This window comes from Polychytrium aggregatum (assembly GCF_025602895.1).
Source record: "Polychytrium aggregatum strain JEL109 chromosome Unknown BJ171scaffold_6, whole genome shotgun sequence".
NCBI classification, from domain to species: Eukaryota; Fungi; Chytridiomycota; class Chytridiomycetes; order Polychytriales; genus Polychytrium; species Polychytrium aggregatum.
The window spans coordinates 938,029-962,464 of record NW_026516208.1 but is presented as its reverse complement, the minus strand read 5'-3'; the positions used below and the strand labels follow the sequence as shown (position 1 = coordinate 962,464).

General features: G+C 58.4%; 9 protein-coding genes across 9 annotated transcripts; 5 read left to right on the top strand and 4 right to left on the bottom strand.

The window, feature by feature from the left end:
* Positions 1–23: 23 nt before the first annotated feature.
* Positions 24–2,744, top strand: BJ171DRAFT_259382 (WD40-repeat-containing domain protein; the record flags this gene model as incomplete). The annotated part of the gene is made up of 7 exons (XM_053106765.1): positions 24–499; positions 715–865; positions 955–1,047; positions 1,257–1,508; positions 1,673–2,024; positions 2,202–2,395; positions 2,540–2,744. Coding segments are annotated over 7 exons (1,575 nt in total), but the record flags the coding sequence as incomplete, so codon positions are not given.
* A 1,191-nt stretch (positions 2,745–3,935) lies between these two features.
* On the top strand, positions 3,936–7,686 carry BJ171DRAFT_492332 (uncharacterized protein). The gene is made up of 14 exons (XM_053109811.1): positions 3,936–4,019; positions 4,163–4,451; positions 4,729–4,772; positions 4,917–4,977; positions 5,158–5,261; positions 5,359–5,442; positions 5,572–5,625; positions 5,747–5,781; positions 5,877–5,982; positions 6,131–6,212; positions 6,297–6,514; positions 6,723–6,783; positions 6,851–7,022; positions 7,127–7,686. Exons 1-14 carry the CDS (start codon positions 3,999–4,001, stop codon positions 7,617–7,619), a joined length of 1,824 nt encoding a protein of 607 aa, XP_052970081.1. The 5' UTR covers positions 3,936–3,998; the 3' UTR covers positions 7,620–7,686.
* A 279-nt stretch (positions 7,687–7,965) lies between these two features.
* Positions 7,966–9,585, top strand: BJ171DRAFT_492330 (uncharacterized protein). The gene is made up of 6 exons (XM_053109810.1): positions 7,966–8,102; positions 8,233–8,326; positions 8,523–8,805; positions 8,901–8,973; positions 9,117–9,205; positions 9,305–9,585. Exons 1-6 carry the CDS (start codon positions 7,995–7,997, stop codon positions 9,330–9,332), a joined length of 675 nt encoding a protein of 224 aa, XP_052970080.1. The 5' UTR covers positions 7,966–7,994; the 3' UTR covers positions 9,333–9,585.
* Positions 9,586–9,626: 41 nt separating this feature from the next.
* Positions 9,627–13,231, bottom strand: BJ171DRAFT_596409 (uncharacterized protein; the record flags this gene model as incomplete). Its single annotated transcript, XM_053114677.1, has 7 exons — positions 9,627–10,513; positions 10,584–10,618; positions 10,797–11,229; positions 11,423–11,433; positions 11,547–11,758; positions 11,917–12,464; positions 12,784–13,231. The coding sequence occupies 7 exons, from the start codon at positions 13,229–13,231 to the stop codon at positions 9,627–9,629; spliced, it is 2,574 nt and encodes an 857-aa protein (XP_052970079.1).
* An 872-nt stretch (positions 13,232–14,103) lies between these two features.
* BJ171DRAFT_492329 (uncharacterized protein) lies at positions 14,104–16,733 on the top strand. Its single transcript, XM_053109809.1, has 5 exons — positions 14,104–14,426; positions 14,552–14,580; positions 14,822–15,567; positions 15,747–15,845; positions 16,007–16,733. Exons 1-5 carry the CDS (start codon positions 14,112–14,114, stop codon positions 16,354–16,356), a joined length of 1,539 nt encoding a protein of 512 aa, XP_052970078.1. The 5' UTR covers positions 14,104–14,111; the 3' UTR covers positions 16,357–16,733.
* On the bottom strand, positions 16,734–17,842 carry BJ171DRAFT_492327 (uncharacterized protein). Its single transcript, XM_053109808.1, has one exon. The coding sequence runs from the start codon at positions 17,740–17,742 to the stop codon at positions 16,888–16,890; it is 855 nt and encodes a 284-aa protein (XP_052970077.1). The 5' UTR covers positions 17,743–17,842; the 3' UTR covers positions 16,734–16,887.
* Positions 17,843–18,524: 682 nt separating this feature from the next.
* On the bottom strand, positions 18,525–21,004 carry BJ171DRAFT_492325 (mercuric reductase). Its single transcript, XM_053109807.1, has 4 exons — positions 20,472–21,004; positions 19,963–20,242; positions 19,302–19,685; positions 18,525–19,270 (listed from the first exon to the last, which is right to left on the bottom strand). Exons 1-4 carry the CDS (start codon positions 20,628–20,630, stop codon positions 18,699–18,701), a joined length of 1,395 nt encoding a protein of 464 aa, XP_052970076.1. The 5' UTR covers positions 20,631–21,004; the 3' UTR covers positions 18,525–18,698.
* Positions 21,005–21,808: 804 nt separating this feature from the next.
* BJ171DRAFT_472278 (uncharacterized protein) lies at positions 21,809–22,904 on the top strand (the record flags this gene model as incomplete). Its single annotated transcript, XM_053108648.1, has 4 exons — positions 21,809–22,021; positions 22,177–22,381; positions 22,508–22,687; positions 22,852–22,904. 4 exons carry the CDS (start codon positions 21,809–21,811, stop codon positions 22,902–22,904), a joined length of 651 nt encoding a protein of 216 aa, XP_052970075.1.
* Positions 22,905–23,312: 408 nt separating this feature from the next.
* BJ171DRAFT_578468 (thioredoxin-like protein) lies at positions 23,313–23,753 on the bottom strand (the record flags this gene model as incomplete). Its single annotated transcript, XM_053113891.1, has 2 exons — positions 23,313–23,455; positions 23,609–23,753. 2 exons carry the CDS (start codon positions 23,751–23,753, stop codon positions 23,313–23,315), a joined length of 288 nt encoding a protein of 95 aa, XP_052970074.1.
* Positions 23,754–24,436: the final 683 nt, after the last annotated feature.

The window sequence follows — 24,436 nt, the reverse complement described above, 5'->3', positions numbered from 1 at the left end:
AACCGCTGGGCCATCTGCGTCCCCAAGACACCATCAACGACGATCGCCAACCGCGAGCATCATCGCTGGCAGAAATCGCGATCGGACTGCATACAAACGACCATCCCAAGTGCATCGTGTCAGTTCTCCGCAGTATCCAAAGCAACAGCACCATGACCACAGCACACGAGCCAGCATCGCTGCCTCCGTTGGATGAGGTGGCCGAGTTCTCCATCAAGCGCTCGCACGAGCTGTTTCTGGAGTCACAGGCACTGTTCCCGACCCCACCAGACGACCCTCCAAGCCAGAAGCTCAAGCTGACCAGCAAGATCATGGACGAGTGGAACGGCGTCCGGGAGCTCCCACAGGCTGTGGTGAAGCACCAGCACCAGCAACAGCAAGCGGCCAAGGCCAATGTCCCGGCCAAGCCTGCCCCCAAACCCCCAGCGACAGATCTGCCGACATCAAACCCGGCTATCGGTGCTCTGATCGATCAGATACCCGCGGCCCCGAAATCCGAGTGCGTGCCTGTCCGTGCTATCGGCCCTCCCGGCCATGATCGCACGCCCCTCACTCCACACGCCGCAACTCTGCACATTCGACTCTGGGAGAGCCCCTTGACCGCACCGATATGGAGTCTCTGCAAATGCCTCCGTGCTCCTCCATATTCAGATCCTCCCCAGCACTCATGTCTGTGCACTGACTCTGTGCTCTGTCCCTCGCATACGACCATAGATCGTCAGGGGCTTCTGGTGCTCTTCTACTGAGGGCCAAGGGATCGGCAGAGGATGGCATCTTCAAGGATTCGGGATCGTCTTTGATCCGCATCCGGGAGCCCAGAAAGGTCCCCAAGCCCCAGTGGCATGCCCCCTGGAAGCTGATGCGGGTAAGCCCAACGCCAAACGGGTTGCCTCGTTTCTGTTGCAATGGAGATGCTCCGGCTTGAGCTTGCTAACGCCTTCCCGCCTGATACAGGTGATCAGTGGACATCTTGGATGGGTCCGTGCAGTCACTGTCGATCCTGGGAACGAGTGGTTTGTGACTGGCGCCGGCGACCGCCTCATCAAGGTAGGATCCGATCTGGATATCGCTGGATTTAGACGCTTCATCCAAACCTCCATTGCCAGACGCACGTTTCCGAGATCAAAGTGCATTGGCTCTCGCCTCGGCCTTCAATGGAAACCTCAGTGGAAACTTCACCGAGATACGGCGCAAAGCGGCCGGTTGCACGGCATCGTTGAATTGACGCTTTGGACCCTTGACCTCCTCGTACAAAGATCTGGGACCTGGCTTCAGGCACACTGAAGCTGACGCTCACCGGCCACATCTCGATGGTCCGTGGCCTCGCCGTCTCGCCGCGGCATCCGTATCTCTTCTCGTGCGGCGAGGACAAGCAAGTCAAGTGCTGGGATCTCGAGTACAACAAAGTCATCCGACACTACCACGGGCATCTCAGCGGCGTCTACTCCCTCTCCTTGCATCCCACCCTCGATGTCATGGTCACCGGCGGTCGAGACTCTGTGGCTCGGGTAGGCAATCGGATGTGCAGTGCCAGCAGCGGCGACTGGACAAACTCAGCTATCCGTTCGCACGTGTCGGCGCCGCATTGCCTGGCCGATATTGATGCCAACGATCTGACCCGCATCGGTGAATGCAAATGGCTGACTGCGTTCAACGATGCCTCTGTGGCTAGGTGTGGGACATGCGGACCAAGGCTCAAATTTTCACACTCGGGGGACATACTCAGACCGTGACGGACGTCAAGTGCCAGGAGGCCGATCCCCAGGTCCTGACGGCGTCCTCCGACACCACGGTCAAGCTGTGGGATCTTGCCGCCGGCAAAGCCATGACAACCCTGACGCATCACAAAAAGGCCGTGCGCGCGCTGGCCATCAATCCGAACGAGTTCACCTTTGCCAGTGCAAGTCCTGACAGCATCCGGCAGTGGAAGTGTCCCGAAGGCGAGTTCATCCAGAACCTCGTTGGCCACAATGTGATTGTCAACACACTGAGCGTCAACCAGGACGGCGTGCTCTTCTCTGGAGGTAAGGACGCATCCGGCAGCTCTGATGTAGCCACTGGTTGTGATCGGATATATGCTCGCTCGGTTGATGTCGGTCGGGATGGTTCCCCGACAAGCAGAGACGGATGTGCTTCACAGCAAGGTGGACGTGTTGCGGCCGCTCCGGCTTCAGTAGCTGATAATATCGGATCGTCATCAGGCGACGACGGCTCAATGCACTTCTGGGACTGGAAAACCGGATACAACTTCCAGCGCGGATCGACTCAGGTCCAGCCTGGCTCGTTGGACAGCGAGTCAGGCATCTTTTGCTCCACGTTTGATCGCACTGGCCTGCGGCTCATCACGGGCGAGGCTGATAAGACCATCAAGATCTGGCGAGAAGACGAGAACGCGGTAAGATATCCTCGCTTCGGCTGCAGCCGGTCCGGTGCCGATGAATCGCTCGTGGATATTTGGTGAATTATTAGCGAAGCATTGGCGAATTGCTCGTAAACTGTCGATGGCCCTTGGCTTAAACTCGCTCGTACCATCCACCAGACCCCAGAAACCCACCCGGTCACATGGAAACCCACTCTGGCAAAGGGCGGACGATAAGGGCTGCTGCTCGCACAAGTCGGCCATTGTATTGCAGGGACGGTCTGCAGTTGTCGCAGCCCACTCACTGTCTATCACAACTCGCTGGCTCGCATATCAATATATGACTGGCTGCACCGCTACAACGCATTATGCCAGAGGCCCTCCGAAAAGTGCGGCGTCGTTTTCGCTTGCGGCGATCGCAGGAACCTGCCGATCTTCTCTGGAGGCTCCAGCCCCAGCCGGGATGCTCGCTCCCACCGCTCCAGCCTCGTGAGTCCGACGCATGGACCGTACTTTGAGAATGAAGAGACCGGAGGCTGCAATGAGTCCACAAAACCACAGCCATCTGCCCCCGGCTGCTGTTTGCATGGCGCTGCCGTACCTTTGTTGCTAAATCGAATCCTCGCAGGAGTGTAAGCGTGTTTTCGCGGTCCTCAAGCATCTCTGGCAATCAGGCCGCAACCGAGTCGGTAATGAGTAAACTGCACGGGTGTTGGCTGGCTCATGCCTGGACCGATTCCCACGCCGACGATACCCATCTGATCTTTACACCGCGGACAGCACAGGTTTCGTTCGACCCAGCACGGGGGCAGCGTCACTTGTTACCTTCAATCTCCTCGCCTATGCCCGGAGACGCATCCTTCGAGCCCCGCCCCGTCGGCGCCGGCCCGGCCACGACTGTTCTTGGGCGATCGTCTGGTTTCTTGGTGGCCGCGGCTTCATCCACAGAGCGCGATTGTCGGAATGACAGGCGGGACTGGCGAGCCGCCGGCTGCGATGTCCGCTGGCTGGCAGCAGATCGCTTGGAGGAGCTGGCTTTGGGCATCGAGCGGTGGAGGGTTGAGTGTTCTACACGGATGGGTCAGCATCAAAGCGCCGCTATGCAAGATGGCTGGCGAAGAACTGCTGCCCGTCTGCGGCGAAAGGAGCTGCAGGATCGGCATGCGGGTGCTGGCCATCGCCAGACATCGCATCAATCATCCGCTGTCTGATTGCGATGCGGACATCCGGAGCCCAGTCCGACCCGGGCATGAGGCTTGTCAGCAGGACGATGTATTGCACCTAAACTGAAACGGTACATGCTGGGCGCTGACGACGCTGTCAGAACGGACATGCAGTGTCTCCTTTCGGGAGTGTTGTTGAGCATCAGACGGATCGCACAATCAGCGACACAACAGCGCTTGCTCGATATCCAACGCAGCGGTGCATTCCAACGACACCGGGCACCAGAGCGGCTCTGCAGCAGAGGACCGAGTCGGTAAAGAGGGCCCTGGACGGACGAACATTCTCACTGGCGTGCAGAGCCCGTTCACCAAAAACCTCAAAGCCTCGGGGTTGAGCGGTCTGCTTCGAGCCGCCACCTCCGTCCTCATCTTCGCGACGTCGCTGCTCCACCGCTGCTCAACCGCCTGCTGCCCCTATGAAGGCCCTGGGACGCTGTGTAGGAATGCCCCTGGTTTGCGAGTCCGCCGATTGCTGACCATTCGCACCGGCAGGGCATCAAGAGTCTGGCAGGGCGAGCGCTCGCCGCTCATGGCTCTCACCATCGACATCCTATTTGTTCTCGCCCAAACATCGACGCAGCCCCGAGTGCGGCACATCAAGTCGTTTATTGCCCGGAATCTATGCTGGGATGAAGCCAGCTGTGGCCCAGACGGCACATCGTCTGAACCGATCGCCCGGAGGCTTCCCAGCGGCCTCCTCGCAAAGTCCAGCTCGGTCATGTCGCTGCCCTGGGGAACGGAGAAGGAATCCAGCACACATCTGCTCTTTCACAATGCGCTGCAGACGGCCAGGGCAACGGCGCCCAGCCTCTTCGACGTATACTTTACACTCTCCGCTGCCCCGGACGACTCGGAATCGCCTTCCTTAGGTATGGATCAGCATAAGCTCAGAGAGTCGGCCTCTGTCTGACGGTGCGAGCACAGTTGTCGGAAAACGAGCCAATGCAGCTGTCGGAAAACGAGCCAGTGCAGCCCGACCAAGGCGATTATTATAACGATGAGGATGCCGAGCAGCCACCGCCACGATCCATTATTTTACTGACACTATCATCATCATCATCATCATCATCATCATCATCACCGACATTGCTTCAACCGCCATGTGCCGTCGGTCATCATCGCATTCCCCACTGTCCTTCCCCTTAGACCAGCAAATCTTCTACACGAGCGATATCGTCCATGGAACCATGGTAACTGACGCGGAATACCTTGTTAATGCAAAGTTTCTGCAGCATCTATCGAGCCGAGCTGGCTCGATCGAACGGCACCGGATCTGTCGGTGCGTGTTCTCTCTCTTGGATGCCATTGACTCAAGCTTCCGCACACGTCTGCAGAATCCCCAATGGGACGCCGTCGATCCGCTGGAGATTTCGGTCCACGGATTCCAGCAGACAAATATCCTTTTCTTCGACACCCTGCGGCATGCTCTGTCATGCTCTGTCATGCTATTCTTGGGCGCTCAGCTGTCGAGATCAACTTCAATGGCGTGCATTCTCCCGCTGGATCGGTTTCAGATCGCTCGTTGTCCTTGACTTGGAATCGGCCCTCTGACGATGCCGGATTGATCGCCTGCACAGTTTCTGTTTCAGATATGGGCCAGGGAAAAGACGGCCAAGGAGTTTCGGCTGCTGATATCGTTCAGCGTCGAGCTCGACAATCTGCAACTCGTGGGCGAGAACGTGAGTTACTTGGACGATGCAAAATACCGTGCGGCGAGTCGCTGGGCCAGTGACGACAGTCGGGACCATGCCGTCTGATGTGCTTTGCCGCACTCAGCTCTCCGCCGTCGAAAGCGATCCGACGCCAAACTCGGTATATTTCTGGATCGACCAAGGATACTATTCATGTCGAACGGTGTCGGTAAGGGCAGCTGTGCAAGTGCACTGTGGCATGGCGAATCGCTGTGGTCTCTGAACCAAGGCTGTGATTGCATCAAGCGCTGTTACTTCGCAACTCCTCGCCCCTGACTCGAGCTACCCACCGATCCAGGAAGCCTCTGAGGAGAGCTTTGACAAGAGCTTTTTCAAGGTCGACTCTCACAAAGTAAGTCCGTCGTGCTCTGCAAACGGATGCAGGCGGTCAAGTCTGTGTGTGAACATCTAACACCATCGATCCAGAGGAGCTCTAACAATGTGACTGGTTGCTGTGCTGCTGGTGGCATCAGATGCGCACATCGTACAATATGGAAGGCGTTTTGAGGTATGCTGCGTGCCAAAGCCTGGCTCTGATCAAGCGATAATGCGGCATTCGTGAACGCCCAGCGCGCTCCGGTAACTAACTCAGAGATCTTCAAGGCTGCTTTCGATCCAGAAAGAACTATGGAACATCCGATGCCAAACGCACGAGCTGCTGGAAGACGGAGAGGAGTGGGCGTCCCACCAGGAGGCGCGTGGCCGGAAAGTAAATATCTGGCCAAGTTTAGGGGCAGTTTACCGTCATGTTGCATGGGCCTCTGTGTCTCCAGTGAAAATTTCAAGCAAGCAGCCTTCGGATGCTCTCCAGACGATGTGCGTCGATATTGACACAGTATCATCTTGTCACTGGGTAGATCGCCGAATATCGGGACCAAAAGTCAAAAGTTCAATATCTGGAAGGAGAGATCATGGACTGCACCCAAGAGACACAAGCAGGTGTGCCCCACGAAATGCACAGCTATCTATCCGCAACTCACAGGCATCACGGTGTACTTACCGATAGCGCAACACTTTGATAAGGCCATGTGCGCATCCAGGAGGCGAAGGAGCGGATGGAGGAGCAAAGGAGGCGCATCTCTCTTCTCAAGGATCGTGAGAGCCAGGGCTACAGCGAGATCGAGGCATGCAAAGCCGAGCGCAACGTCCGGCTCGGTGAAAACTACAAGCTGATATACGCCGTCACCAAGCGCCAAAAGGAGTTGATTCGGGATCTGAGCAGCATCTATCCGATCAAGCCGGTAATGTGGCATCCGCGGGACGGGCTTTGGGCTATCCGAGAAGCGAAGCTGGCATGAGCAGTAGAGCTCGTATGACGGGCACGGTTAACTTGCTTGTCGCTGATCTGCCATCGCACATTCGGCTTCCCATATTCGTGACTGAGACTTCCCAGTATCCACGACGTCGCCTTGTAACCAGTGTGTCATTTACTGATTTGCTCCGATCCAGGCTGCCCAGCCCATGCTTTATACCATCGGCGGAATCCTCCTTCCAAACTCCGAGTATACAGGTGAGTGACGCTCGAGACGCTGCTGGATGCAAGCAGCTGGATCTAACCCTGTCTTGGGCTGCCACAGGAGCCAATGAAATGCAGATCGCAACAGCGCTCGGATACGCAGCACATCTCGTCATGATGATTGCATTCTATCTCGAGCTTCCATTGCGCTACAGCATCAAACCCATGTCATCGCGATCGACGATTGTCGATCCGGTGTCGTCCTCTCTGGGCCCCCATCCGGAGCAATACGAGTGAGTCTGACGCACAGAGACAAGCAACGAGCTGGTTGCAGCATCCCCGAAAGAAACACAGTCTTGATGCTTTCTGCCCCGCTCACCCCTGGATCCGCCGACAGGTTTCCGCTATTCACTAAAGGCGTAGAACGCGTGCACTTTGACTATGCGGTCTACCTGCTCAACAAGAACGTCGAGCAGCTCCTGAACTTCATCAACATCCAAGTTCCGTCAAAGCAGCTGCGGAACACCCTGCCCAACCTCCAGATCTTGATGGATGAGATTGCCAATATCAACATCGACGACCTTGAATTCTTTGGGCAGACGAGTCTGCCGGCCGCCTCAGGGCCATCGCAGTCCCGGCCAAAGGGCTCCGTGGGGGCGCTGGCCGACCCAAGCGATACCGAGAGTGCGTACAACTCCGACAGCAGCGACAACGACGAAGATGACGGATACTACGCCAGCGGCGAGTACTCGGATGCCGCTTCTGCGCTGATGCCGACCGCTTCGCTGGAGAACCCCGCCTTGTCGCTCTATGCCTCCCTGGACCAATACGAATCGGAGACGGGAGAGACGGTGCACGCATCCAAAGGCAAGGGCAGAGCAGCCACGTAGACTCTGAATACATCTCCCCTGGCAAGACATCGAGCAAGCACTCGCTGTGTTTGGTCAGCGCGCTGGCTCCAGAGTCGAATGGCACACGAAAGCAGAGGTGCGGCGCTGCGTCATGAAGCGCAAGGGTCAGGAGAGGGTGGCCCTGGCACGAAACAAAAGCGACGCCCAGCCCGGCTGGACCTTTGGGGTCCCTGCTCTTGATCTCGCTTTCCATCACCCCAGTGCCGCCTTGGCTATCGGTCCTCGTCCCTTCGACACCGCTCTCCAGATCCGCAGAATCGCTTCCTTCAGCGACATCAAGCTCGTAGCCCGTCTCGGACACCAACACCAACACCAACACCAACACCAACACCAACACCAACACCAACACGAGCCATGACCTCTCCAACACAGTCCGAGCTGATGGATCAGACCAAGAAGCTCATGGCCCAGAAAACAGACATCGAGAATCAGCTGGCAGAGCTTGAGCAGGTTTTGAAGCAGGTGCGCCGCGCTGACTGCCCTCTTGGATTACTGCCAAGCTCGATGCGCTCCGATAAGGCTGGCACGGCCCTCAGCTCGATGAGGAGCTCATTTCCACCATGCGGCTTCTAACGTCTGCCCCGGGTTTCAGCACGGAGTCGGCATGCAGGATGCCCTCGTCGATGCCGATGGCTTTCCACACCCGGCGGCCTACGACATTCGCCATGCCCGTGTCCAAATCATCCGTGAGTGAACGCAGCTGTGGATGTGTTCCTGAGCGAGCCCGATGCTATAGATCGCCAAATGCACCCGGATGCTCCCGCAGAGCCATAACCCATATGCAGACTCCTGTCCCAAGAGGACAAAGGCCATCCCCGGCTGCTGCTGGATGGATCCTGCGAGACGGCGCAATGACACTGTCCCTACCGATCGCACCACCAGGTCTGAGAAACGACCACAAGGACCTGCTCAAAGCGATCGAGCGGTCGCTCCATGCTCTGCACTCTGTTGCCAAGTCAGAACAGCGATCGGACCCGGAATCCAGCGCCGCATCCACCTCCTCCAGCAATGCAATTCGGGCGGATGCAGGCGACCGTGACGACACACCGAAGCCGCAGGATCAGGCACAAGCACAAGCGCAAGCACCGCTGGCCCGGGTGAATGCTGTCGATCCCGATGGGCCCGCTGCCCAGGCAGGACTCAGACGAGGCGATCTGGTCATCCGGTGAGGCTCCCGTACCGCCATCGACTCGGTGTGTGCATATTGGCTGGCGTACGTCGAGGCTGACCGAGCAGATGGATCCTGGCATGAACCTCCAGATTCGGCAGTCTTGATTCCAAGTCGGGGGCTGGCCTCGGAGGACTCCCACAGTTTGTAGCGGCAAACGAAAATGTAAGCGCAGGACGGTGATATGAGGCACTTTGACGGGGCTGGCAAGTTTGCGAGACAGGCTGCATGGTGATCGGAGGGCTGTACTGACACAGCCCATGTATACCACTTCCCTGGATGTTGAACAACCTGTCTCGAATCAACAGTCCGCGATCGAGCTGCTGATCCGGCGCGACAGTGCTCTGGAGACGCTCTATCTGACGCCCCGACGCTGGAGCGGGCGAGGGCTGCTCGGGTATGTTCCGAGTCTGGAGAACTGTGCGCTTGAGATGCCGCCTGTTGGTTGGCCCTGCAACGCAAGCCAGTTTCTGATGCTATGTGATTTGGATTACAGATGCCACATTGTGCCTCCAACTCAGTGAGGGTCAACTCCGTGTCTCGCACCCCCGTTGCCAAAGTCGAGCTGCCCGTTGGACGAGCAGCGTGCACGACAGCAATCATTAGTTGTGCCGCAACCCCAGCCTGCGACTTCGTGTGTAGGACTTGCATATATCACCTACAAGGAAGCACAAGCGGCTTGAGCATTCAAAGCAATCGCTTGGGAAAGGGAATACAAATCGTATTGTGTGCTTCAGGGACAGGGTTATCATGTGTGCAGCTGCCCCGGGCTCGCACATGGCAAGTGCAGAGACGCTCTGGAGTCGGCATCGAGCGAACTACTGCAGCAGGGGCCATGACATCCATGGCAGAATACCGTCGGCCTGCGTGTCGCAGAAACTGGCATTGCCATACCCGTTGTACGGGTCGATATCGATCGCATCCGCCGCGACGCTGCAGTCGACGCCGACGGACATCTCGAAGGCATCGACTCCAATCGGGAAGACAAAGGTCATACTGAACTGGATTTCTGAGCCGCTCTTGATGACTCTGGCGGTCTGGCCAGTGGGTCCGACGACATAGCCGTTTTGCTGCGTCCAAGACATGTTGGAGCCGACGACGATCGGGGTTGGATGATGCGACGCAGTATTCAGGTCGATGTTCGAACCGTTTGAGTACTGGACCAGGCAGTTCTGATAATCGGTGAGATTGATGCCGGCGATGTCTGGGGATACGGTCACGGTCCAGTCAGTGCTGATTGGCACATGGGCAAGCAGCCGGAAGAGATAGGTTGTGTAGTGGCGGAAGTGTTCCCCAACGACAACAACTTTGTCCCGGACCGAGAATGAGATGGAGCAAGTCGACCCGCTGCTCGACGGACAGCTTGGCCCCGGAGACGGCGGTGATGGTGGGGTGGTGGCCGGACCGACACTCCAGAATTGGCGGCATTGCGAGTCGTAGATGGTGAGGCGGCCGTTGGTCTGCAGCAGACCGCAGTATGGAGCCGAGTAGCCTATGTTACTCATGGATGTGGACCACACGGCTGCCTGCGTCGCTGATTCAACGACAAAGATGTTGCCGTTCGGCGCGATGGCTGCAAAGTAGGACTGCGATGGCTCTGCCAAAGAGCTTCCGGACTGCCAGTAAACCAGTCCGTTCTTGGCGAGCACCAGGTTGCCGTCGCCCATCATAAAGAGCCGATAGGTCTCGCCATTGATACCGGTGGCTGCCAAGGACGAAGGAGAGTAGAGAGGATAGCCTGGGAAGAGCGCAGACTGGCTATTGGCCAAGCAAACTCCACAAAAGCTTGGCTGCGGCGACACCGACGGTGCTGAGCGAATAGGAACACATGAAGTGATTTGAGTTGCGTCAGTCATCGTTGCCAGCGAAGAGCATTCAGATCGGAAAGCGTCAGGATGCAAGGATGTCAAATGGCGCTGTTTCACCGACACATCCGAGTCATGAACGAGCATGCTCTCGTGGCTTTGAAAACAAGGTGCGAGACAAACCTGCAGTTGTCGCGGGCCAGCTGGGCGGATAGGTGGCCGATCGGGAAGATGGAGCGAGTGTTGTTGTCACTGGAAGTGTGGTTGTCCCTGAGAACCACGTCTCGGAAGGCTGAGTTGTCGCGGATTGTGTTCCTGGTTGTGTCTGAGTGAATGTAGTGGTTGAAGGAGGCGATGTGGCAACCTGGGATGTTGTCGAAGACGAAAGGAACGAGGTTGCTGTGGTGGTTGCAATTGCCGTGGTGGTCGGCGTCACGAAGTTGGTGGTCGTGATGGTTGACGATGTGGTTATCGGCGAGACGGTTGTGATTGACATCGCTGGTGTCGTGGTTGATGTTATCGATGTGGGGGGTAACATTGCTGTTGTAGTGGCTGATGGTATCGATACGGAAGTTGATAAAGTCGGTATGATTGACGTTGTTGTCACAGATTGGGTCTGTGTGGTGGTTTCAGCTGCGACTGAAGTCGATAGACCTGTTGTGACTGTGACAAAAGACGAGCCCGGGATGCTCGTGCTAGCCGATAACTGCGTCGATGGGGCTGTGTTCGTGGATGTCAGCAACGATACGGAGACGGCAGTTGTGCCTGATGATACCACGGTTCCGGTGAATACCGAGGCCGAGACGGACAGGGTTTGGGGCTGGGATGGCGACGAATGTGTGGCAGGAACGGTCGAGGTGAGCCACGAGACTGAGGAGCTGATAGCTGGCTCAGTTGTAGGTACAGTGATGCTAATGCCGGTGGTTGTTGCACTCGTCGTGCTGGTTTCGATGATCGTCGTCGTCGTTATGGACAATGTCGTTGTCGCTGACATTGTCATTGGGACTGTGGATACGCTGGCTGTGGAAGTCGATGCTGTGATGACCACAGTCATAGATGCTGGAGATGTGGCCACGGTGGTCGGTGCTGGGCCGGTTGTGGATACGGTGGGTATGGTGGGTATGGTGGGTATGGTGGGTATGGTGCTGGTTGGTGGCGAGTTGTTTGACGTCAGCATGGTTCCAGATGTAACCGAAAGAATCGAAGTAGCGGCAGGTGTCGAGGAAGTGCTAGTGAAGGGTGCTGCTGTAGTGGTAGTCGAGAAGCTTGGCTGTGTGATTTCGGACGATGGCTGGGTCACTACCGAGGCACTGACGGTGGTGGATATAGTCCAGGGTGTCGGGGCTGTTGTCAACCACGACGCTGTGGTGGGTGTCGTCACGGGCTCGGGTGTAGTGGCCGTTGTGGTGGTCATCAAAGTGGACTCGATACTGAATTCCGAAGACGACTCGGCAGTGGTCTCCGTGGAGGTTGTTGGCATCGCCGAAGTAGTCGACATGCTTGCTGGCTCGCTAGTGGACACGGTCGTGCTCGATGCCGAGGCAGTGGTGGCCATGATGGCGCTGGTGGTAGTTGTGGCGGAAGCGGCGGTCACGATGGTGGTGGGGGCCGGACTGGATGTGGAAATCGAAAGAGCCGTAGTTGCGATGGAGCCAGTGGAGACCGGTACTGTCACAATGGTAATGGTGGTAGGAACCGATGTCGTGGCTAGAGTGGTCGATGCCGTGACGGTTGTAGCAGAGGCGGTATTTGCGCTTGTGGACGGCACCGATATAGGGAGTGTGGATGAGGATGCACTCGATATAACTGGCACGGTTGTGGTGATCACCAGAGACGAGAGCGCCGACGAAACTGTGGATGTCACAGAGGGAGTAACCGTAGTGCGAGCTTCAGTGCTTGTGGTCGTCGTTGGTGAGGGCAGGGTCGGGACGATGCTTGTGGCGATCGCAGTTGTCGCTGTTGAGGGCTCAGTTGTCGAGATCGCTGCTGTTGTCGAGGCCGGAATACTCCACCAAGCTGAGACGACGAGGATAAAATCAAGGTATCAGTGACTGACTGAGGGAGCCAGGCCTAAGACGCAGCCGCAAAAGGCATGATCGGGACTCGAGAAGAGCCTCGGAACGAGCGCAAGATCATCATGGCAGCGGCAGACCCGATGAAAGGAACTCACATGTGGTCGACAGCTCGGCGCTGGACAGATCGGGGCAGTACGTTTTTGTGACGGTCACGGTGATGGTGACAACCGGGCACTCGGTAGACTGGGCCGGGGCCGCCGATGAGCTGCCCGAGGGCAAGTCGACGGCCTGCAGAAGCACCAGCGGCGAGGGGCCATGGTCGACATCGGGCTGGGCCCAGGTGGCGATAGGATTCCCATGCTGATCGACGGGATGACCTCTTTGATCAACGTACACAAAGACAGTGACGATGATGGTAGTGATGTTGCCGTCCTGGACCACTTCGCGCTTGATCAGGGGGTTGGCATCGGCAACGCCGGCCAGATGCGATCCGGCTGAGTTGTGGCAGAGAGCGAGCGAGTTGCAGACCAGCAAGGACAGCAGCACCAGCAACAGCCGGCAAAGAGAGAGTGGTCTGGAGAGCGATGCTGAGTCAGTGCCCATCGTTGCGATATGGACAGCGTGCAAATGACAGTGGGGCAGTTTATCTTCTCGGGAGGCGAATCGGATTGTGTGAAGTATGCCGCAGAATCCAAGGTGACGAAAGCGCCAAATGTCTTGGATGGATGGTGCTGCCAGTCGATCCAACTGTGCCGGATAGCTTTGTTTTGGGGTATCCAGCAGCGGGATCGGGAAGCTTGATCAGGGTGTGGCTTGATGGTTAGAGAGGAGCCGCGCTGGCCTACGATCGAGGCTGGACAAGTGAGACGACCGGATGATTGTGGGCAGACGTGGTGGATAGAGGATGGCCAGGAACGGGATATGAGGAAGCAGACAGCCGACAAAACGATCGTATGCAGCTGAGGCAGACTAGCGAGGACGGCATGCATCCCGGCCGCTGTGGATATCGCCGGGCGTCCTGGACATGGTCTGTCTAGACCCTTGCGCCTTTCCAGCAGACCCTGCTGGCGGGGCTGCCTCCGCCGAAGGGACTGGCCCAGAGCCGGTCTGGGGACGGCTGGGGAGGGTACTGTCGGGGAGCGGGTGCGCACGAAACACAGCGCAGTAATATATCACAATACTCCAGCATCTATGCAGCATGAGCACCATGAATCCACCATGAATCCAACATGAATCCACCATGAATCCAACATGAATCCACCATGAATCCAACTTGAATCCAACTTGAATCCAACATGAATGCATCACGTGGCTGCCTTGCCCGTTTTGGCTCCAGGGTGTGCAGCCCTTGCCCTTGCCCTTGCCCTTGCCTGTTCGCGCCCGACCCCGCCCTGGCTTTCATCGATCTGCCGCCATCAACCAGTCCTCGACCACCACGACCACCACGACCACCACGACCACCACGACCAGCCGCAAGCAACAGATGGGTGATAGCTCGCCAAAGACCCTGCCGACCGCAGCCGAGCTCAAGGCCGCCGCAGACCAGTCCAGCCTGGCCGCCGAGCCCAGCAGTGTCGCCCAAATTGATGCCGAAGCCGAAGATGTCCACGTATCGGTCTCGCTCTCTCCTGCCCTGCCTCCCCCGGTCCTGCAGCCCTCAAGTGCACAACCCTCCCCCGAGCCCACCGCACAGTCCGCCGAGCCTCCCAAGCAACTCCAGCCCAAGTCTCAAGGCTGGTCCGGCTTTGGTGGTCTGGCGAGCTCGTGGGGCAGCATCATGGAGACGGTCAAGAAGCAGGTTCGGATCCCTTGCTTGCTACGACCCAACGGCCCCATGTCGTTCATGGACAGCTCGATGCAATACCAGAGTACCATTTTGCGCTTCCACCAACTTACCGTGCCGCCACTGCCTTATTTTTTCAGTCCGAGTCGGTTGTGAGCGTATATAAACGGTACGGTTCTGCAACGCTCCTCATTTCCGAGCTTGGTCCGATGTGGATGCCCCTCCGAGTCGAGGCCCATGCTGGCTCTGCGCGACTCTGCCTTGCGGTGCATGTCGCTATTGGCAAGTTCCAGCAGCCAGGCTCTGGAGCACAGACCCTTTGCCGACTCTGAAGCTGCAGCACCACCCTGATCAAACTCTTTGCCTTCTGTCCACCCGCGGCTCGGTTTCATACTTCCGTGGTTATGCAGCGACCTTGCTGAGTTTGCGAATGTGGTGCAGGCAGAGTCGTCGGTTCTGGCCCAAACCGCCTCCAAGCTCGCCCAAAACACACTCTCGGCGGCCGCCAAGACGGTCAACGCCCTCGACACGCAACTCGAGGCACTCGAGAACCAACTGGGTGCCCTGCCCAGCAAGCTGATGAGCCAGGACCGCGCCGCAGCACCCGAGGGCGCGGCATCGGCAGACGACCAACAGCAGCAGCAAGCCCAGCAGGAGGAGCAGCCAGAGTTTGACGACTATGACGTCTCGACGGGATTGCTGATCCCGCGGTTCAAAAACAAGCCCGAGTTTGAGACCTACATCGATCGCAAACTCGATGAGATGCATCTCGAGGAGCGCATCGAGCAAATCGAGGCTTTGGCTGGGGAAGGGCTGCACAAGGCCGAGGATCTGGTGGGCAAGCTTGGGAGCAGCATCACGACCTTGCTCAAGAACCCGCCCCGGCTCAAAAAAAAGGCATCGAGCTCCCAAAACAAGCACAAGAATGTGGTTGCCTACAACCGCAAGGCTGCCCAGCTGTCGTCGCTGCGGCGGGATCCGCAAACGTACATCACAAATCCGCACGAGCCGATCTCGACGGGATCGCCGTTCGAGCGCGATGTTGCCGAAAGGTTCGGCAAGTTCCAGCAGTCGTTCGATCTTGCGGCTCAGGCTGAGGCAATATCGATAAGCCTGAGCCAGGACCCGGGTCAGAAACAGTTGATGGATGAAATTGGTACGGCTACTACCCGTATATTTCGATCTGGCTGATAGCGATGTGCTGGAGGGAGCAACGAGATGTGATTGAAATCGGCATGCAGGTGGACGGGCAGGCCTTCATATGGCTGCGGCGGCCGCATAACCTCGATCGCTTGTAGTGAGCGCTAATGGACACCATTGAATCTCTTTGCACAGTCCCGACCAAGGTTTCGTATGATGACTTTTGGCTGAGATACTTCTGGAAGATAGCCGAGCTAGAGCGGGAGGAAGAGACACGGCGCCGACTGATGAGTGGTAAGTTGCATATCCGTCTGGACATGGCTTCTGATGGCAACACGCAACACGCAACTGGCGGGGGCTAAGATGCACCTGTAATGTTATGGACGACGTACCGGTGAGCTCGCTCGACTCCAGCCAGCGCACTCGCTAACACCATCGTCCGACCGGACAACCAGATGTCGAGGCTGGCGAAGAAGACTTCAAGTGGGATTCGGATGAAGATGAGGAAGAGGAAGAAGAGGAAGTGGTCCTCACCGCAGTCCCGACCGAACACGCCGAGGCACAAGTTCCGATCACCAAGGTGCAAGTGCAGCAAGTCGAGTTGGTCTCGGCAGATCACCCCGCAGCGATAGTGCCACCTTCGGCCGAGAGTGCCCGAGCATCGGCATCATCGCCCGAACAAAACTCGGACAAGGAAAGCTTCGAGATCGTGACAGAGTCGCTCAAGTTTGTCAAAGAGATGGAGGGAACGGTTGGGGCACCACAGGCTGCCGATGCCGAGGAGGACTGGGGCGACTGGGAGTAAGAAGCTTGGACACTCATGCTTCGGCTGCGGCCCAGATTGGATTGATCGGCGCCACGATAACTATCGCAGACGGCATCGTTTGCACCCATTGCAAAGCTATTCCCCTCACCTTGGCGGTATCATCAGTCCGTATGGCCAACGCAGTTTCGGCGACTACCGAGCACTCAGCGCGGACACTCTGTGTGCAGCCGTCAAGGCAGCTTGACTGTCGACGGAGCTGCGGTTGAGCGTCAACGGCATTTGTGTCGATAATACTGATCTTGCTATACAACCCCATCGATGCGAGATCCGAGTCGAGAGCATAGGAAGCCTGCACTGCTGTGGTGCCGACGGATGCTGGGCAGCATCGCGAGATATCAAGGTACTTGCGGCCGCATTATTGGGACCGAATAGATTGTATTTACAAAAAACCTGCAGAACTGGAGGAGGATGTGACAAGCGGACGAGCTGTGGTCAAAGTCAAGGGAGTCCTCGGCTGAGACAACGTCAAGATTGGAGCACCGTATCACGACAGTGATGATCAGCGCAGGTTCACAGAGATCCGGCATCGCTTTCTGGAACGGCCTGGAGCTTGGGAGAGCCGCCGAAGCGACGGGAGAGGTACGAGTAAACGAGACCCAGAACAAAGCCAGCCAGGGAGGGCCCAACCAGGAGGATGGTGCCGAAACGGCCTTCGGAATAGGCCCATGGCAGGCGGGAGTAGAGAGGGTCCGCGGATGGCAGAAACTGAATGGGCGAGCCGGGGGTGTACTGGTACCAGGACGAGTTGACGGGCTTGTATGCCGGATACGTGTAGCACTCAAACTCGGGATACGAGAGCTTCGGGAAGGTCGCAAAGGTAACGCCGATACGGCCGATGATATTCACCCAGGAAACGAGCATCAGGATGCCGTGGAGGGCCTTCCACGAGAGCATGCGCTGCAGGGCGGTCTTGCGTTCGGCGATGGATCGCATGATGCGCTGGAGCTGGGCCTTGGTGCTCTCGGACGACGGCCCGAGCAGCTCGGCCTTTGAGCGGTCGAGCTCGTTGAGGGCCCGGTTGTGGAGAATGTCCCGATGGAGCACGATGGCGAGCCAGCCGACGACGGTGCCGCCGAGGACCCAGCAAAACGAAATCAGCACGCCGAGAGGCATGCCCTCGTTGTGGATCAGCAGTGAGGAGGCCGTGGCCCCAAGGAGCGAGATGATGTACGCTCTTCCCACCGGGGCATGGAAGTATCTGAGCCGAGGAATCAGCCGTGTCACGAAGCAGACGACGCCGAGCACGCCCATCGCCATGGCGAAGAAGAAGTGGACGACGTAGAACTCGCGGACACAGCTGTACTTTGAGTTGGCCAGGGTGAAGCCGAGGCTGGTGTAAGCGGGGTCGAGGGAGCTGTTGTTCATGGCGACAGCGCGGAATGAGATTGAAATCAGCGAAGGAGCAAAGGGACGAGTGGTGCCAGAGGAGGTATGGAAGGAAGGAGATGAGGCTGGATACGGGCGGCGTCGCTGCAAACCAAATGGGAATTGCCCCGCCGCTGGATTATATACACGACCCGAGGGCGGGATATTGCGGAGACAGACCGGGTGGTGGGCGGGAAGGTTTGTCGAGCCGGAAAATCTGCGGGCGCCAGAGATCCTTTGGACTGACGGAGGGAGGGCAAGTGGCCAGATCGGACACCGGCCACCGGGAGGCATGGCAGCAGTTGGGGCGACAGCACGATGGGAGCACATGGTGAAGAGCAGACGAGAAAGTGGTCGGGGATGGCAGAGCAGCACGCCTGACTGATTGGCAGCTGGGAACCTAATTCATGGTGGCTCAGGGTCATGCGAGCCGGGCACATGGCCTGGTGGGCGATTGCTCAGCCAGATCGGAGATGGTCTGGCAGGGAGGGTGGGTGTGGGATTTTCCGCATGGTTGGGACGCCGTCACGGCGATTGTCAGCACAAACGGGCTCGGGATCATTGCGACAACGGCGGAGCGATGTCCACTCAAGCGCAGGATTGAGGCGATACGCCCGAGATGGATGATGGATATCGATGGTGGATATCGATGGTGTATACGGTGGATATGGTGGATATCGATGGTGGATATGAATGCAAACGAGCCGATTCACGTTCGTGGACAGCGACCACCTCAAAGCACCACACAGAAACGACATCGATTGCAAGGGAGCATCAGAGTCCCCTTCTGGCAATGTATTGTATCGACAGTATATTCAACGCCGTCCGATTCAGCGACATATTCAGCCCCGTCCAGTTCGACAACCTGTCTTCCCTTCTCAGATGCGAGAGCTGCGAAGGCGATTCATGCTCTCTGGAGAGCCGTGGCCCGATCAGCCGGACCTGATCGCCTGGGTTCAGCCGTCAAAGGCCTCCTTGGCATCCCGGGCCGCATTCCTCACAATCTCGGGCAGCGCCGGATGGATGTAGATGGTGTCGAGCATGTCCTCCAGCGTCGCCCCCATCTTGCAATAGGCGATGCACATGTGGATCATGGTCGAGATCTCGTGGCCGACGCCGTGGGCCCCGACCAGCTTGCGGCTGGCCTTCTCAAAGATCAGCTTGAGGAACGTGCCCTCCTCGGCCAGCAGTGCCTGGCCCATAGCAACGTCCTCGTAGTCGCAGCGGCCGACGACGATCTTGTCGGCGCCGCCAAAGCGCTCGATGGCCTTCTCGGTCGTGAGCCCGACGCCGCCCACCTGTGGATGGGTGAAGACGGCGTGCGGAACGGGCGGATAGTCGATGCCCTTGGCAGCCAGGGACTGATCCACAAAGACGCTGTTGAAGACCCACTCGCCCTCGTAGTTGGCTGTGTGGCGGAAGAGGTGGCGGCCGATGATGTCGCCAAAGGCATAGATGCCCTCCTGCGAGGTGCGGAAGGCGTTGTCGACGACGATAAAGCCCCGCTTGTCGACCTTGACCCCGGTTGCTGCCAGATTGAGGGTGTCGGTGCAGGGAACCACCCGTGGCGACAAACAGCGACTCGGCCGTGCGGGTCTGGACGGCGCCGGTGGTCTTGTGCTTGGTCTCGACGGTGAAGAGCTTCTGCCCGGGCGAGTACGACACCTTGGTGGGGACCTCGCCAAAGTGGATGCGGCCCGGGTGCTCGGCCTCGAAGAGCTTCTCAAAGTGGTCGCGGACCTCCTCGTCCTCGGCGTTGAGCATGCGGCTGCGGACCAGAAAGTCGACGGTGCTGCCGGTGCGCGAATAGTAGTATCCCAGCTCCATGGCGATATAGCCGCCGCCGATGACGAGCAGGGTCTTTGGGGCGGTCTTGTCGCGGAGGGCCTCGGCATACGTGATGTACGGAGTGCCCTGCAGTCCGGGGAGGTCGGGGATGCTTGCTGGCAGAGCGGGTGCATGGTCAGCCAGGGGAAGTGCCAGGGGAAGTGCCAGGGGAGGTGCCAGGGCTAGTGCCCGTCGCATCGGGTTTGACATTGAACAACGTGGCCACATCTGGGGCGCCATGCTGCCTGGGCCACGAGAGAACCAGCATCCTGACGGCAGACCCACGAAGCCAGGACCATTGCCGTCGTCGCCGTTGATATCCGCTCTGGAATGTCCCGCCGCACACTGCCCACTCCAGCTGCCTCTGTGCTCTGTGCATCGCTCCAGACATACCCTTGCATCCGGCCACGACAAAGATCTTGTCGCCCACCAGGATCTTGCCGTTGACCTGGACCTTCTTCGGACCCACAAACGTCGCATCGCCCCGGTAGAGCGTCACGCCTGGGTGGTTCTCGAGCAGCGGCACAATCGAAGCCGAGTCTGCATCGATCGACTCGCACACTCGGGTAACAAGCTTTGCCTTGTCGACGGTGAGCTGCTCCACGCACGGCACATGAATGTTGAACTTTGCCGCTCCCCGGATCTCAGAGACAACGTCGGCCGGGTGGATGAGCTGGGTGGAGAGGCAAGGAGAGTCGGGCGAAGGACGGGCGAGGGCTGATCAGCACAGCGACAGACAACCCGACAGACACTGGCATCTCACTGGGTGCGGGCCATCAACCACCATTGCACCGGGTGTGATATCGACCTCTGACCCATCGCCCCCATCGCCCCCATCGCCCCCATCGCCCCCATCGCCCCCATCGCCACCATCGCACTCCACTCCCCGCCGGCCAACTTGCCATCTTGGAGGGAATGCATCCTCGGTTCAGGCATGTGCCGCCGAGTGGGCCGCGCTCGATGATGGCGACCTTGAAGCCCTTGGACGCAGCCGGCCGAGTGATCTTGGAGGCTGCGCCAGAGCCAATGACGATCACGTCGTATCTTGTCTCGTTGGCCATGGCGGTGGTGGTCCTGGGCAGGATGGATCGATGTCTGCGAGGAGCGGGCCGCAGTGGACGGCCGCTTTATCAAACCGAGGCGGGTCGCTGGCAGTGGATGATCGGCGGAGGCGGACAATGGTCGGTCTGAGTGCAGCGCATATGTCGCTGGGTCCCCAGCAGTGCGGGATTGGCTTGGGGAACCGATGCCGACGCAGGATCAATGTCGATGCATCAGCAGCATAACGCCGGGGCAATTCAAATCACAATCCCTCGAGTGGGATGAGCGATGAGCCGATGTCTCCCAGCCCAATCTCGCCCGGCCGGTCCATCGACGATCACAATGCCGGCGCTGCGTGCCTCGTCGACGAGACCACCGGCCCCCGGCGTGCCTGTCATTTCGCCTGCCGATCATCAATCGCCAGCCAGTGTTGGCCCGGACGGGTTGGAAGAAGGTGAGTGGATGGCTGGCAGATCACGATTCCCACGCAGTCCAGGAAGTAACACCCCTCACCGACAGCGCAAGACTGAGTTGGCGGGCTCGAGTCCAAGCAATCATCCGATGTCTGCCCGCCTTCGCCTGCACCGTCACAGGTCGAGCAAGAAGGCCGTTCGGATGCCTCTTGCGGACCGCCAAACAATGTGCTGTGTTGGGAAGCTGCGGCTGCGGGCGGTGGCTGGTTTGTCGACAGAGGCTCTTGCTTTCGTCGCCCGACTGGTCCAGATCAGAACAGGTCGGCATTCCAGCCTCGAATGCGCCGATGTTCCGTTGTCAACATGCGGGCGGGTGCAAGTGTTGGTGTGCTGGTGTGTGATCCAGTCGATATGCAAGTGTGGCTCCGTCGATATGCAAGTGTGGCTCCGTCGATATGCAGACAGACTTGCAGACTTGTGTGCTCTGTTTGGGCATCGCCATCAACCAGCCTCATCCGATGCTTCCTCTGCCAGCAGTTGCGACTGCCCGCATACATATAGCCGCACTCTGCCAGCGTCTTCCCACCATCGCAAGATATCCCCTTTGATCCATACCCCCGTTGTCTGCAACTGCCCTCCTCCCGACCCCTGTTTCTGCCGACACTTGTGACCCTTGTCCAACTGCACCAACCTGCAACCACAGCCATCCGTCGTCTGCAGCCACTCATCATCCATAGCCATCCACCGTCTGCAACTCCCCTCGCTCATATCCTCCCGATACCGCCATGTCCTCTCTTCCTCCCACCGAGAATGCCAACGAGGAAATCGTCGGCGGAACAGCAAAGCAAATGCGCTTCCGCAACAAGAACGAGATGAACTGGCGAGTGATCCGTGAGAGTATTCCGTACGGAGCCGCAACAACGGTGGCCGCCCTGGGGCTCTCTGCCGTCGCTCAGAAGCGCTGGCCCTTCTACCAGCGTCTCACGCTGCCCATCAAGGTGGGTTGTGTTGGGTGGTCGGGCCCGCACCCTGGCAATCCAAACCTGCTCTGGCTGTGATCTCAGCAAGCACCAGGTGGCTTCGCTGGCGGCCGTGTCCAGCGACTCGATGGACATGTTTGCCTGCATGCAACTGATCCAGGAGCTTTGATCAGGTATCCGTCATCCTGGGCTCCACCATCATTGGTTTCTTCACGGCCAGCGACATTGTGGCCATGAAGATCGATCGCGAGTTTGCCCAGCAGTTCTCTGTTGTTCGTGAAAGCGAGGTCGAGACCGATGCTTCCCAGGGCCAGATCAACTTTACCACGGCCGAGGGCTGGAAGAATGCGTTTGTCCGCTTTCGCTACAGCGCTGTCGGTGAGTGGCTGCCGCCGCTGCCTGGACTGCAGCGGTGCTCTGTATCAGTCCTGTGTCAGTCCTGTATCGGTCCTGTATCGATCCTGTCGCTGGCTGCTTGCTCATCGCTTTACTTGTCGTCGACAGCCGGTCTCTGGGCTACTTCGATGGCCGTTGCTCTCGGCTACAACTTCCGACGCACCGACATCACCCACGCCCAGAAGGTCATCAACGCACGCATGACGGCTCAGCTGCTGGCCCTGGCGGGTGTGATGGGTGTCGCCGGTGTGTCGGCCATGGTTGATATCAAGCCCATGGTGAAGATTGGTGAGTGCCGATGGATTCTCGATCTGCATTGCCAGTGCCGTCAGTTGCCATCGTCATCTCATCATCTCATCATCTCATCATCTCATCATCTCATCATCTCATCATCGCAACGACCATCGACACCATGTCGAATCGATTCCGCCATTCTCTCTGGATCTGCTCAGATCCATACTACGAACGCATCGTCGCCGGTGGATCCAAGCCGGCCACATCCTGAGTGTCAAGCCAAGCCTCGATGCAGCGAGCGCTGCTCTGGGACTGGCGGTGCTGTGATCAGACCCGTCCTGGTTTGGCGATGGCCGTGCTTGATGTGGTGAAGTGGTTGAGTGGCAATCGCAAATAGATAGCACAGTGAGACCACAACGAGACCAACAGTGTGCCGACTGAGCCTCGGAGCGGCTCGTATCAGGCACTTCACACCAGCACAAGCATGGGGCCGTGCGAACATGTCATTGTGCAATGTGAATATGCCATCGTGTTGTCGTACTGGCATATGGACATGTCGTTGGGCCATTCTCTCGCACGGACATGGCATCGCCATTCTCCCATGAATCACAGCATGGCAAAGCGAATCCACGGATATCCGGGCCGTTCGCCGATGGCCAAGGTCGGTCGCCACCATGGCTCACACAAAGAACGACTTGTCCTTCTGGACCTGCTCCTCGACATCGCCGTCGTCGCCAAAGTGCTTGCCCTTGACCCAGACGTTGGGCACGCCCTTCAAATTGGTGCTGGTCTCGAGGAAGGTCTGGATGGCAGCACCGGTATCTGTGGAACAGGATCAGATTCTGCACCACTCTGCACTCCTGTCGCTGGCACATCGCTGGCACATCGCTGGCATATCGCACACCGCCGGACCCAGCAGCGACACACGAATGGCCCAGGCTCGACAGAGGCTCGGCAGAGGCCTGCTCCACTCACCCATGGTGTCGAGATCGACCTGGTGGAACTTGATCCCGGCGTCGGCGAGCAGCTTCTTGGCTTTCTGGGTGTATGGGCAGTGACTCTTGCCAAACACCACAACGGTGTGGCTCTCGACGGTGGTCTTGACAAATGCTTCGGCCATGCCTTTGGTGGTCTGAGGAAGTGGCTATCGATGAGCAGTGGGAAGGTGCGGTGATGTCGAGGAGATGGGTGTGGTCTGGCTTATATCTGTGGACTGGATCAGACAGGGTGGGAGAGCGTTGCGGGTCTCGACCGACAATGGCCCCGAGGCTCGAGAACAAGCTGCCGATCGATCCGCCGGATGTGGGAAGCCATCGACATATGGACGACGGCCGCCGCGGCAGGGTGCACCAACGTCCGGCATGCACGTCAGCATCCCAGCACCGGGAGTATTGGCGGGTGCGTGCCCAGGCCAATCGAGTCTGTTCAATCACGGAGCAGGCAGGCGGGCGAGCAGGAGAGTCGTTGGGGTCCACGCCCTGCGGAGCGACCGATCAGCCCGGGCAACATCCTCCTCGTTTGGCGGGTTCGTTGGACGGCCGGGGCAGGGCAGCGAAGTGCTTGCCACTCGGTGTGCGGCATCAAGTGCAGGGAGGACAGATCGTGGAACTGGGGTGCGTGGTGGTGGGCATGGATTGCGATGGCAAACGATGGATTGCGGTGGTGGGCAGTCCAAGCCAAGCTGGAGCGGCAACACCCCGGCATTCCAGTCTCGGGATGGGGTATCGACATTGCCGAGCGAGACAGCAGCGATGCGCCGCCCGAACAGACCCTGGCAATTGTCAGAGCCACGGGAGTGGGTGG

Coding starts and splice junctions, on each gene's coding strand:
- BJ171DRAFT_492332 (XM_053109811.1), top strand. CDS start 3,999: ATGAAGGCCCTGGGACGCTGT. Junction 4,978..5,157: donor CCACGGATTCCAGCAGACAA/ATATCCTTTTCT, acceptor GATCGCCTGCAC/AGTTTCTGTTTCAGATATGG. Junction 6,784..6,850: donor TCCAAACTCCGAGTATACAG/GTGAGTGACGCT, acceptor GGGCTGCCACAG/GAGCCAATGAAATGCAGATC.
- BJ171DRAFT_492330 (XM_053109810.1), top strand. CDS start 7,995: ATGACCTCTCCAACACAGTCCGAGCTGATGGATCAGACCAAGAAGCTC. Junction 8,327..8,522: donor TGCCCGTGTCCAAATCATCC/GTGAGTGAACGC, acceptor TCGCACCACCAG/GTCTGAGAAACGACCACAAG. Junction 8,974..9,116: donor TTGTAGCGGCAAACGAAAAT/GTAAGCGCAGGA, acceptor TCGAATCAACAG/TCCGCGATCGAGCTGCTGAT.
- BJ171DRAFT_492329 (XM_053109809.1), top strand. CDS start 14,112: ATGGGTGATAGCTCGCCAAAGACCCTGCCGACCGCAGCCGAGCTCAAG. Junction 14,581..14,821: donor GTTGTGAGCGTATATAAACG/GTACGGTTCTGC, acceptor GTGGTTATGCAG/CGACCTTGCTGAGTTTGCGA. Junction 15,568..15,746: donor ACAGTTGATGGATGAAATTG/GTACGGCTACTA, acceptor CTCTTTGCACAG/TCCCGACCAAGGTTTCGTAT.
- BJ171DRAFT_492327 (XM_053109808.1), bottom strand. CDS start 17,742: ATGAACAACAGCTCCCTCGACCCCGCTTACACCAGCCTCGGCTTCACC.
- BJ171DRAFT_492325 (XM_053109807.1), bottom strand. CDS start 20,630: ATGGCCAACGAGACAAGATACGACGTGATCGTCATTGGCTCTGGCGCA. Junction 20,243..20,471: donor GATGCATTCCCTCCAAGATG/GCAAGTTGGCCG, acceptor CTCTCCACCCAG/CTCATCCACCCGGCCGACGT. Junction 19,271..19,301: donor GCTGTTTGTCGCCACGGGTG/GTTCCCTGCACC, acceptor TCAATCTGGCAG/CAACCGGGGTCAAGGTCGAC.